The sequence below is a fragment of the Limulus polyphemus genome, unplaced genomic scaffold (assembly GCF_000517525.1).
Source record: "Limulus polyphemus unplaced genomic scaffold, Limulus_polyphemus-2.1.2 Scaffold1866, whole genome shotgun sequence".
Taxonomy (NCBI): domain Eukaryota; kingdom Metazoa; phylum Arthropoda; class Merostomata; order Xiphosura; family Limulidae; genus Limulus; species Limulus polyphemus.
The window spans coordinates 197,096-210,678 of NW_013667476.1; the positions used below are offsets into that span (position 1 = coordinate 197,096).

At 31.1% G+C, this 13,583-nt stretch overlaps 1 protein-coding gene across 2 annotated transcripts in view; it reads right to left on the bottom strand.

Moving 5' to 3' along the window:
• The window catches only part of LOC106465202 (SUMO-activating enzyme subunit 1-like), a 20,127-nt gene extending 6,728 nt beyond the window's left edge, over positions 1 to 13,399 (bottom strand). For both annotated transcript variants that reach the window (XM_022393058.1, XM_013925403.2), the window contains exons 1-5: positions 13,282 to 13,399; positions 10,416 to 10,527; positions 8,390 to 8,449; positions 4,636 to 4,898; positions 2,243 to 2,345 (exon numbers count right to left, since the gene is read on the bottom strand). In XM_022393058.1, coding sequence (XP_022248766.1) covers positions 2,243 to 2,345; positions 4,636 to 4,898; positions 8,390 to 8,449; positions 10,416 to 10,527; positions 13,282 to 13,364 — 621 coding nt within the window. In that variant the 5' untranslated portion in view covers positions 13,365 to 13,399. The remainder of the gene's footprint in view (positions 1 to 2,242; positions 2,346 to 4,635; positions 4,899 to 8,389; positions 8,450 to 10,415; positions 10,528 to 13,281) is intronic.
• Between the last annotated feature and the right edge of the window lie 184 nt (positions 13,400 to 13,583).

Consider the following 13,583-nt stretch of genomic DNA (forward strand, 5'->3'; position numbering starts at 1 on the left):
AAACACCAAAAAACCAACTTCGAAGTGCGATCTACTCCAAGTTTTGAAGCAAGAGTGGGCGAAAAATCCCACAATCTAAAATTGACAAGATGATTCTCACGATGCCCCAAAGGATCAACAAACTCCACGAAGTGAAAGGAAGATCTACTAGGTATTAATTAAATATATCAATTCATGTGAATATGACTGAAAATTATAATTTTTTCTGAAAAGGTGGTGTCTATTTACTTGTGACCAAGCTGTGTATATAATCAAGTTACTATCTAATTAATAAAAGTATATTTTTGATATTTGTGGAAAGCTATATAAGGGCTACCCATGTTAACTGTTTTTGATTTGGAACTAGTTGAACAGAAAGAGGGCAGCTATTTAATAGTACCAAACAACAATCCTTATACTACTCTAATCAAATAATCACTCTTTAACACACTAAATGCTCTTAAAGTGTGGAGCATGACTTTGCAGCAGAAATGCAACCCCATACCTTAATTGGTAATAGTGTATTCTAATTGAATAAGCATAGGCTTATTATTTCACATAGGCTAGTACTTGGTATAAAAGTCTCTCTTATGCTTTGCTAGATCTAACTTGTAAGTGAAAGCAGGCCATAAGGTTAAATGTAAAAATACTTTTTCAGTAGTATCATCTTAGTTATAAAAAAAAACAACTGTAGAAATTTAAGTATAAAAAAAATCAAATCTTACAGTGGATGATTTATATTATCTTATCAGTTGGGTATCCTTGCTAATAAAAATGATTTAAGCTACAAATCCATAACATCCAGCCTTTGGAGTATAATGAGATATTCATTTATAAAGCATCCCCTTTGAGTGCAAGGTTCATAGAACACATAATTTGGCATAATTTTTCTGTTGTTGACTGTGTAAGACTGTGAGTAGTTGCAACCAAAGACTAAAATTAAAATGTTGTGTTCATGAATGGATCATCAGATCATTTCTGTCTCAGTTATTTTAGTTATACTTGTTTTTGGTATTTTAAACAGCTTGTCTGTTGAATAATTCAGAAGCATGAGTTTGTAACATCAATACTACATATTCTTCAAATCTTATATAAATATAGGTCCAACGTGGAGCAAAAAAGACAACTCAAAACACTAAAGATATAAAAATACACCTTCCTACATTGACAAATATGAAAACTACTTATGAATGTTTGTTACAAACATGTAAACTTAAGAGCTTAAGATTTAAGAACTTAGGCCATATATATCATGATAATGTTTATAAAACAATATTTTAGTGAGGTAGCAATTCAGTGGTAAATAAATCCATATTATCAAACATATTCATCACTTCAACTAAAATATACGCATATATTTATATTGATGTAGTTTAATAATTTATGGGTCTAAATATTTTTAAGTGTAATTCACATCCTTAAAATAGATTCCAGGGCATTTCAATGCAACAATAGCTTTTTCTGGATTTCCAAGGCTAATTTTTTTTAATTCCAAGAACTTTCAAGACTGGTAAAAACCCTGCTCACAAGTATTGGTCTGGTTAGCACACTTACGTTAGGCTTAACCATTATCTTAAGACACTAATGGAAACTATCCATACTATACTTGTTTATATTTGTGATTATATAAGTATACAAGATTTAAAGTGAGCTTAAGTCATCAAACTAAAGTAGCAGTGATAAATGTTTTATGTCAGATTGTTTATAATCAGTTAAAACAATAGCAAAGTACAATTAAAATTAAATAATACAAAACAGAAGTACAAAAATTATAATTACTTCAGTGTATATCAAACAGCTTACGGTAATACTGAAAGTGGGCCTACACAGTCATATCATAATCATTCCATTGAAAATAGCAGTACTGGTTTTCATGCTTTCACTAAACATTTTTCAAAGTGTACTAGTTAAACATGATCTTGTTAACACAAAAGGAATGGCACATGAGTGTCAAAATAAGCTGTTTCATAGAGATAAAAAACCTCATTCGAAATTATATTAGGAATTATGTTTTTTAAAAGACAGTGCTAGTGAAACATAGATGTATCTAACATTTAACATTTCAAAAGATAATTCTATTGGTGATTTAATTATAGTTGTGTTCTATAGCAGCTTATAAACAAACGTAACAAAGAAGATCATATTGAAATACACACAAATAGAAATAACAAAACTAGTTAACTAGAAAATTAGTCTTTCTAATAAGTTATTGTATCTTTAAAAATAATGTACCTCGTCACATATATTAAAAATTGACGAATACCTTTTTCACCATTTGTGTTGTTTTCTCTTCACTGCGAGGTTTCTTTGGCATTGGTTCTCCACTTTCTCCATAGACTGGCTGTTCTATTTTAACTGGTATTTCTCTGTAAGGAAAGAAAAACCAATAATTTACACAGTAAATAAACATGTTTAAATTATATCAACACAAACATATGATGTTACACCACAATTCCTGATACTTTATTCTACAAAACTCACCTTATTTATCAATAACTACAGTGAATGTATCAATATATAGAATTTATACCAATATTATCACGCAAGTACTAACAGTTAACAGAAAAAATGTATTCTTAATGTTTACAAGTACAAATAAAAACTATGTACATTTACAAGCATATTTATCACACAACATCAATTAAAAAGGAAAAAAAAATGTATACTAATAATACAAAACGAAAATGCATTTTAAAATGTACCTGTCTTACACCTGGATATTTTTTTTGCCACTCAGCTTGAACTTTTAACTAAAAAAAGCAGAAACTTATAACAAATTCTAGAAATTTATGAGTGAAGGCAAAGAAGAATATGTTATAATAAGTCAATCACACTACATCTGCCACATCTAGTACTTGATAAGGCCTTTTGTCCAGTACCAGGGCTCATCAGGCTGGCTAGGATATGATGTCTATATAATTTTATAAGACTGAGAAAATGTACGTAATATTTTAAGTAGTTCCAGTTTTAAAGCATACTATTTTTTGTTAAATATTCCATAAATATTTCTAATTATACCAAAAATGATAGTTTCTAAATACTTGGAGATAACTGTGATAAAGAATAAAGTACAAATACATAACACAATTATATAAGCATTGCCAAGATTTGTATAAATCTAAAGATAAACAAAAAAAGCAACATATTTAATAACTTTAAATTATAACAATAGTGTCTGAGATTTCATAAATTTTTGAGCATACAGAATAATGACTTAAATTCTACATATTTCTTTTCCAAAAATCATATATACCAGGAAAGATAATTCAGTAAAAATATTTGTTTCATTTGAATTTCACGCAAAGCTACATGAGGGCTATCCGCTGCTGGTCATCACTAAATTAACAGTGATAGACTAGAAGGAAGGCAGCTAGTTAACACCACCAACTCTTTGGCTTCTCTTTAACCAATGAATAGCGGAACTGACCGTCACATAATAATGTTCTCACAGCTGAATGACCGAGCATATTTGATGATGAGGATTCACACCTGTAACCCTCAGATTGCGAGTTGAGCACCTTAACCACCAGGCTATGCTAGGCCCAGTAAAAAAGACGTGAGGGAAAATTTTGCACTTGGGTTGACATAACTCCAAGGTTAATGGAACCTTTTTCTTAAACCTTTCATATAGGAGTTTAATTGTGAAAATATTACTAGCAGAAGAGTAAACAGAGAAAATACACATGGCACATCTCATTTTGTTTGCCTGTATGTTAAAAAAGTAAAAAGTCTAAAATAACACTAATAGTTTTATAAGACTGGGAAAATGTAGGTAATATTTCAAGTAATTCCTGTTTTATCAATTATCTGTTTCAAAATTCAAATCAAAATATTTTAATGAAATAATCAGCTTTTGAAATATTTATTAAAGTTCAAACTTCAAAGGATTATACAGTGAAAGCTTAAAATCATCACCAAATGTGCCATTATTCAAACCTTCCAAAAACCAAAAAGTTAAAACAGAGTATGACAACAAACTCACAGGACTTTTTCTGAAACCTATTCTATTTCTCAATACATGGTGCAGCTTTAGTGTCGTGTTACACTACATAACGTAACACTGGTTGTCCCCGAGACCTCTGTAGTAACTACAAAGTTTAAATACCTGAAAACAGCTTACTTGTAAAACAAAACAAAACAAAAAATCATAATCTGATTGACTTCAGAGAATTTAAAAATTATAACATTTAGATTTATATCTTTCAACATAGCATTTGAAAATGTGTAATACAAATAATTCAATTACAAAAAATTACTAATGTTGTGCTTAGAAATTCAAAAAAATCTAAGTAACAGCTCTGACAATGTAATTTATTTTTAAAATGAGTAAAAACATTTTCCCCATAGTATGTGAGGCTGAGTCTCAAATCAGAATTGCCAATGAGAACTCCGTCTCTAGTATTTGAGATTTAGCAATTAATAAAAGAAACTATATAAGCAAAAGTACAGTTCAAGATATTTTTAGTGATAAAACTTTCCCCCTATGTTTTACTTAATTTGGGTATTAGAAAAATTCAAAACATAAGTAAGTAAGTATTAAAAATAACAAAAAAGGATGTATGTAATACCTTTCCAAAATGAAAATTTTTTTTGCATAGCTATAAGTTGATAAAGCATAAATTTCATGTTAAAAACAAAAAAAAATCTCCTACTTACTCTACAAATGTGTGCTGTTTTCCAAGATCTGTAAAAACATAACCAAAGAAGCCCCACACACCTCCACAATAAAATTTTATGTTGTGTTTACGACATGTATTGTTGATGAAAAAAAGAACATCAAGGGAATAATATCCAGTCAGACAAACCACATCAAATGTTTTAAAGAATTCTTCTCCTTTATCTTGAATACTGTCTTTGTCTACTACAACATTCACTCTTGGATTCAGCTGCTGAGTGTGTGAAAGGGAAGACTCTGCTCTCTACAGAAAGAAACATGAGAGAGAATAAGTACCACATTGTACATGTATACCCACCAATTTCACTTATAAAATCAAACACCAAGTGCATTCTGAGATTTAAAGGATGATTTAAACAATAAAAAATCTTGTGGATTACTTAAGTCAAGATTGTAATTTGTGGGATTTCAGATTGAATATCAACAAAAAAAGAATATAACTTTCTAGTGCATAATGTTTAAATAAGGTTAAAAAATGATGTTACTTGTTTAAAGCATAATGTTTATTGTTAAATATTCTATAATTATTTCTAATTACACTGAAAAGTATAGTTTCTAAACACTTGGAAATAGCTGTCATAAAGAATAAAGAACAAATAAATAACATAATTATATCAACATTGTCAAGTTTTGTATAAATACAAAGATAAAAAAAAAAAACAACACAACCACCTTACTCTCTTCTGAATGGAAGTGAACACATTCAGGAGGACTTTTCCATGGCCTTCCACCCCAGCAGCTCAAAACTGGAAAGCGACAAGGACTCTCATACTCCACTAGAAGAACAAGGGGGGATAAAACACGGTGGAGAGTCCAGAGGAATGCCAATGCTGGAGACAGTGCAACGGGAGACCACTAAAACCCTATTCTGAAAAACAGACCACCCCCTGATTTATTCAATCAAAGGAATGGCAGGGATGGGCAGCTATCCCCTTCTGCTTTACCCATATAAATCCTATGCATTAGTATATTCTGGAAAAGGCATATTAATGAAGCAATAATGTCGTGAGAGAAACATTCTCTCAATATTTAGATATAGGAAACATACTCCTACAGGCAATGCTTGCCACTGAGCAGGACCGGAATCCTAAGTGGGACATGCCCATGGAGGGAAAAATATATACAGAAAAGGTAACTTACCCAGTCATGGCTGCACCAAAGTTTAAAGGATTGCAATAGTCAGAAGGCAGTATCCCAATGAGGAAGAAACAGCTACCCAATGAAGACAGATAGTGGGAGATGACTGAAGAGTTTCCTCTAATGGATAGCAAAGATGAGATTAAAGGAAAAAAAGGAAGGTGCCCAACTGTAGACTCCACACATGAATCCTAAGACTCTGGAAAATCTCCAAAAACAAACTACTGGAGAAAAGGAACCATCCAGAAGTCACGAAGATAATGGGAAGTTAGATGAACCTGTGAAAAGACAGTGTCCCTCCCAATAAGTTCTCAACAGCAAGAAAACCATGTGTGAAGGGAAAGGGGTTGAAGAGGACAATAGTGCCAAGGAGAAGTAAGGAGGGAAAGTGTATCCCTCAAAAACCCCTCTGGGGATTGGTGAAGTGTCTCAGAAAGAAGGTGTATGTTGAACAAGTACTGGAGGAGAGCTGTAAGGGTAAGACGAAGGTGTGAAAATCGACATGAGAGAAATGTATAGGATTATCAGGGACAGTCCCCCACATGAGCAAAAGGGACACCAACTGCTGGGAATTGAGAGGGTTGATCAGCTTGCTGATAAGCCAAAGCATAATGATCAGAGGTCCATGGAGGACTCAGCATAAACATTGATATCAGGAAAAGGAAGGAAAACAAGGAACGCTAATGACACGAGTCATTTAAAAAAAAGAAAGAAATCAGTATTACATGGAATCGGTGAAAATGGAACACATATGAGAAAGCATATCCACTGCTATTTACTGCTATAGCCCTTTGTGCCACCCTTTTACAGTGTCACAGCATGTGGTCTAAACAATTACTAATGAATCTCAGCTTTGAGAATAGCTAGAGTCAAAAGATAAATATGATTGGATATAGCATGTGTTATATTTGTCTATGTCAATGTAAAGTAAATATAGTAGTTTGAGCATTAATTGATGGTTTCTTGATATACTTGCTATCCAAAGATGCTTTTGGAGTGAACAAAGTTATCTAATGGGAATTTTGGAAGACCTAGGTAACAACCAAAGACACTGACATTTTTTTATAGTTTCATTAGATGCTCTTTTCATTCTAAGTGTTTTTGTGTTAATTTATAACTGTTTGAAAGATAAAGAAAACTTCTTTTATGACATCAATTAAGCTTAGTTAGGTTTAGTGAGTAGGGTAAGCAATGGCAACTTGTTCTGACAACTCAAATGCTTATTTATTGAACATTATTGTTAAGTTTATTATATTCAAACACAGCACACATATAAAATAACTGATAATTCACTGAAAAAACTATTATATTTTGATCCATTCTGAAAGGTGTGGTTCTAGTTCACTGATAAATCTTTATTAACTTTTGCCATGTTCATTATGATTTACACCCAGAAGTGGTGATTACTGCAATAAAAAAAGGAAAGCATCAAAAGAAACATTACTGAATATTAATCATATTGAAACTATATGGATAGATAAAATGAAACCTTCTGATCACTAATAAAAAGAAAAAATTAAATTCTAAGATGAAAAGAAGAATTTGAATGTTTTTTCAAAACAGCATCTTACAATAAAATTTTGGACATTTCACAACCTAAAAAATGATACACACACACTAAATCAAATCATATAAATTCTTTCAGTAGAAATTATTTAGTATGTTTGTACTAAGTTTCATACAATTTAGTTAGGAATCTCCAGTATGAAAAGAAAAAAATCTGGGAATATTATCAAACCCCCTCCAGTCCAGAAATGATTAAATACAATTTTCTCAACTATTTATGTATTAAATTATTTTTGCATCTCTGACTTTGTTGTTTACAGGGCTCCTAATAATAATAATATGAATCACACACACACACACAAAAAATTAAAGAAATATACTATCAATATTGTAATTAACCCATTCATTGCGGCTGGGATGTATATTTCCTAGTGCTCCCACCCCCTCACACTGTGACTGGGACAAATGTTTCCCATTGTCGATGATGTTTACAATGTCCTTTGCTGAGTCCAGGTTCATCATCAATCATTTGAACACCACTTGACTCACTTTCACTATCTTCTAAGCTATCTGAGTCAAGTGCATTAGGCATATTTACATAGTAATTAGGGTTACTACTTGCCACTCTAGCGATGCAGGCACAGTTGTCGTACATTCCGCTTAGGCATTTTGTTGGTTACTGAAGGGCTGAGTGGAAAACATTGTGGAAAACCATATATCAGCATTAGGTGGGATGCAAATAAATACTTTCCAACTCATTTTACTCCCATATGTCATGTACAGCAATTTTGAATGGCAATGGGAAACATTTGTCCCAGTTGCAGTATGATGGGGTGGGAGCATTGGGAAATATACGTCCCAGCCTCAGTGAAAGGGTTAATAAGCTAATTACTGCTTGGATTTCCTATTTATTTTCCACAGAAAATGAGTCATTTTACCCTTTCTTTTACCAGTTCTTTGCACTGAGCATTCTAACAGTCAAAAACATAAAATTACTCAGTATGATATAATGTGAGGACAACATCAGTAGAAAATGATGTTCATAAAAATGAATTACTAGCTTGTGAATAAATAAGCACCACATATACTTACATTTTTACCAAGATCTTCTCTGGACAACAGAAACTGAGAAGTGTAATCCAGTTCTGATACCTTTGACAGAAGTATTATACATGTAATTAGTTAATAAAAGCAAAAACAAATTTTAAGATTTAACTGAATATAATTAAGAACAACCACATAAAATTATAACATTTAACTGAATATAATTAAGAACAACCACATAAAATTATAACACTTAACTGAATATAATAAGAACAACCACATAAAATTATAACATTTAACTGAATATAATTAAGAACAACCACATAAAATTATAACATTTAACTGAATATAATAAGAACAACCACATAAAATTATAACATTTAACTGAATATAATTAAGAACAACCACATAAAATTATAACATTTAACTGAATACAGTTAAGTATAACCTCCTAAAATAAGAAAGCAACTATGATGCTAATAGCAGTAGAATAATCTTAAATCAAATCATCTTTTAACATTTCCAGGTTGTTTGTATAGCTGTAACAATACATTAGTTCAGGATATAAAATATAAGGTGATACATGGATCACAATACAATACAACATTGCTTGATCTGGGCAGAGCAACAAACTGTGGGGGGTAATCAGTTTATTATGATTAATGAATGGATTAGGATTCGACATCTTAATGAAGACCCCACCAAAGCAGTCCAAGTCTACACTTCAGTAGCCATTATTTTGATTGGGCCAAGTTTATCTGTATACATGCAACAAAAACCAGGGATCAAGAAAACACGAAGTGCTGACAGACAAGTACACATGACTCCCCGAGATGGATGACTGGTACTGATGCGCCCATGTATTAAGGGATCTACAATACAGTGGTCACAATATTATATGTATACATTGTGTGTGTGTGTGTGTGGGGGGGGAGTGATGTATTGGTGCATCAGCAAATCATTACAACATTACCTTCTTGTACATGAAGTTAGTTTATCAAAACTCTTACTATGACAGTCTTTATCTTTTGTTTTTTGAAGGGTTAGGATTTGGTATCTAGAATCTCATCTGATGAACTTAATGCAAAATTTTCATCCGTGATAATTTTTTATGGTTTTTAAAAAAGAAATCCTCTTAAATCCAGAATTTGAGTTTTTTAAGTGAAAATATACACCATCAAGAACATTTTTAATAAAGACATACACAGTAAACATATACAGGTAGGATAATACATTACTTAGTGTTAAGCACAAATGTTTTTTACTCTTTGAATACATCTGAACCACCAAACTCTGGTTTTTGTAAGGAGCATGTATAAATGTAGTTAAAGATCAAGTAGAGACAAAGAGTTTATAAGCAGCATAAAGCTTTAGGACAGACAATCTGAAAGTTAAAAGTTACCTTATATATATATGTAGAGAGAGAGAGAGAGTAAGAAGGATTGTTATCAAAATGAAAATGTCTATAAGTAAAAAAGAAATAGAATGAACAGAACAGAAATGTTGTGTAAAGTATACATTTCATATAGAAGGTTATCTCAAGAAGGTGGAAGTCTGGGAGCCATCAAGAATTCAGTGGCTAGTAAAGTGATGATACTAAAAAGGTAGCTGCCTATTTTCTCTAATTCCTAGTAAAATTCATTTCTCTCAAATTAATTACAATAATTCATAGAGCAAATGTCTAAAATATAAAAATCTGTCATTACCACTTTGCTTACCATATCAAAATGACAGTTTTGAAAACAGTTATCTAAATAGACAAACATTTTTGAAACGAATACAAACAAACAGCTGTTTTTTATAGCCTAATAATAATTTTGAAACAAATGTAAAGAACAGTTACAACACATCTTTATAATTACTTAAAGGGATATGAATGATATAATTAAAAACTTTTGATTTTAATTTTGCTTTAGAAAACAATGAATTTTAGAAAAAATTTAAAAATAAAGAATAGAACCTTTAGATGTTCAGAGTGTACTTCATTTATGAAGAGTAACTGATATATATGTAAATAGTAAAATATGCTCTTCAATTATAAAGAAATAAGAGGATGCACTGGATGTAAACTTACATTATGATGATCAAGTAAAGTAACAGAATGGATCCCAGCAAGAACAAGGTTTTTGGTCACCTCAGCTCCAAGACCACCAAGTCCAGCTATTAAGACTTTTGCTGCTCGTAACCTGTAATTTAGTTTACAATTGATATTATGTACAATGTTCAAAATAATTATGAATGAGTTCAAACAGTTTTACATTTCTACTCTGTATGATATATTTTGCTTTACATAAATTAAGATTAAACTGGACTGAAAGTGTAGACCTTTTCCTTTTTGTGCATGTGCCAAGCCTAATATAACCACCATTAGACTAGTGGGGGGGGGGGGGGGGTACACTGTCAGAGTACTTTTAGTTGCCATTTAAGGAAATTAAGACATTTTCTGTGTAAGAGATTCTGAACCTCAGAAGGTTTGAGAAATGAAAATTCATATTTAAGAAGATCCATGAAACTGAATTTTTTAAAGTATAAATATAATTTCAACTTTTTTTCTTCTTTTTCAATGTATTCCACTAACAACGAGGGATGCATTCTGGCCATGCCCGATGAGAATGATTTTTTTCTGTCCATTTTACTTGGTAATTTTCATACTGCTAAATTTCTAACACAGGATTAATGATGATGGGGGTTATTCCTGTCAAAGAAACAATACCACAGATTCTAGATTATGTGTTCCTAAAGTTTACGGTTTGATTAAGAAAATAAATCAAAGTAACATAAGAAAAGATGATAATTCATACCAGAATTCCTTGAATTTTTAAGACATTTCCAAATTTTGAGTTTTGAAAAATAATATTTGGCTTTCTCTTATTTTTAAGATATGCGGGGTGATTAACCCTCTTGATACAGGTGAGTCAAAGTGCACATGTCAGAATTACATTCAAAATTTAATTAAACTACTTTATTATCATTGTACAAATAAACTTGGCATCACAGCATAGCTCATAATTCATATTTTAATATAAGTTTTAAGTTCTTAATTTTATAAAAAACATTAATTAATTTCCCTAAGTATAAGAATTATAACATTTGCTCTCTAGATCTTCCCTCCTCTTTAATCTATTTACCACCTCTCCAAGAAGTAAAAAATATAATGTAAATTACTCATTATAATATACACATTACTCAGGCAAAACATAATTTTTATAGCCTTCATTCTTATTTGTTTACAGAGCCATAAACTAGAAAATCAGACCCACTTGTCATGCCCACCTGTAACATCCTCTCTTTCATAAATTGCCAATAATTCTCTCTGATGTTTTATACTATATTGTTTATAATCAATAGAAAGCCAAAGTTTTGATCTATCAATTGATGTACTATATATTACATTGTTTTCTGTACAAAGAATTGTCTGTTTCCTGATTCAGTTACAAATTTATTCTCACAGGAATCACATTGAAAAGCTTAGCTGAAGTTTTAAAGGCTCTTATCACACAGTTAGAAACCCAGAAAAATTCTGATAGTTATACAACATTGCTTGCTTTGTGCCAGTTATCTTAGGTGCAATATTTATTAAATAAAAAATTATTTAGTGTAGTAATACCATTAGTATAAAAAATAGTCTTATGTTTCATCAAAAGTCAACAGAAAAAGAGCCAGGTAAGTACTATATTTCATGTTTCTTATATGTATTCTTTATACATTATTATAAAAGTAACGAAAATGTAAAAATTAGAAACTTATAAGGTTAGATAAAAAATAAATAAATAAAAATACATTTAATGCTTTGTTGGAGTATGGCTAACCTACTGTGCAAATGAAAAAAAGAGACTGTTATAATGCATGAACTTACTCCTCACATTACCATCTACCATCGTTGCTATGTAATTTAAGCCCCCTTTTTCTGAAATCTATTTTGTTAACATGTGATTTGGAAATTAAACACTTTAATTGATAGGTAATTGAGGTCAATTTTATGTTTACATGTAACTGATGCATTAGGGTAAAGTATCATGCTCAAGGGCCTAACAACATGTTGCCAGCATATTATGCATCAAATATAACTGCAATTTATGCTAAGTTGTATGTGTAATTTACATACTGAAAATTTAGTTCATAAGTATCACCAATATATTTGTAAACTGACAAGTTGGCTGAAAAAAACATACTTACTCATTAATCGATGACGAGGAACCCACTTTGAGACTAATAATGGCTGGAGACGGCTTGAATGGGTAATGAAGAAAAACTTTAATATAAGTTTAACAGCAAATGTACAACGTTTCGACAAGGTTTTGTCATCATCAGGTACCTGTACATTTGCTGTTATGCTAAATTATATTAAAGTTTTTCTTCATTACCCATTCAAGCCGTCTCCAGCCATTATTACACTTACTCATTAGTCATCAAATTAATATATATGACAATCTATAATCTCTCTTTTGTTTCAGTAAATTGCCTTACCATACTCAAGTTATAATTTTCTTGGGTAACAATACACAGTTGAAAAGACCTTAAGTTTGCATTATACAAGTTGCACAAACAATTTAAATTGTAATGCAGTGTTACGCTTTGCACCTCATATACGCAAGTCTCGCCTTGGACCCGCAACCTTCGAACTACGAGTCCAAAGCATTAACTATTAGTACTTGACCATGCTGCACCAGTTATAATATTGTTACAGTATAAATTGGTAATAATAACTTGTTAGAATTTGTTCAGTTGGCCTAACATTTTATTTTAAGCATAGAAGATATTGTACAGTAATCACTACAGCCTACGACTCACTGTTCAGTTCAGCTTGAGTTGATATGACAAAGAACAAACTGAAACAGTGAAGACAGTACTGTTAGAAACGTATATATAGTCGATCACATTTACCACAATGTACGATCTATTAAGAAAGGAAAACCATGTTTATGCGACACACTGTTTACCTTTTTTGAGCATCTAAGCCCCAAAGTCTTATCTGCCTGTCATACAAAGCAGCTTCTTCTGCCGTAAACTCATTCTCAACCATTTTGACAGTGCCGCCTGCTAATTTGCTAAGCCCACATGTTACTAGAATGTAATGTTTTAATTTATGAAAATAAAAAACAAGTAAATTGCTTCATATGTAGAATTTTACTTATTAACAAATATTATCAATAATATATAGGTTTACAAATAACAATATTAAAATTTTCGAAAAATTTAGTGGTGGTATTAAAATGTCATTATTTTTTAAAATAAATATATG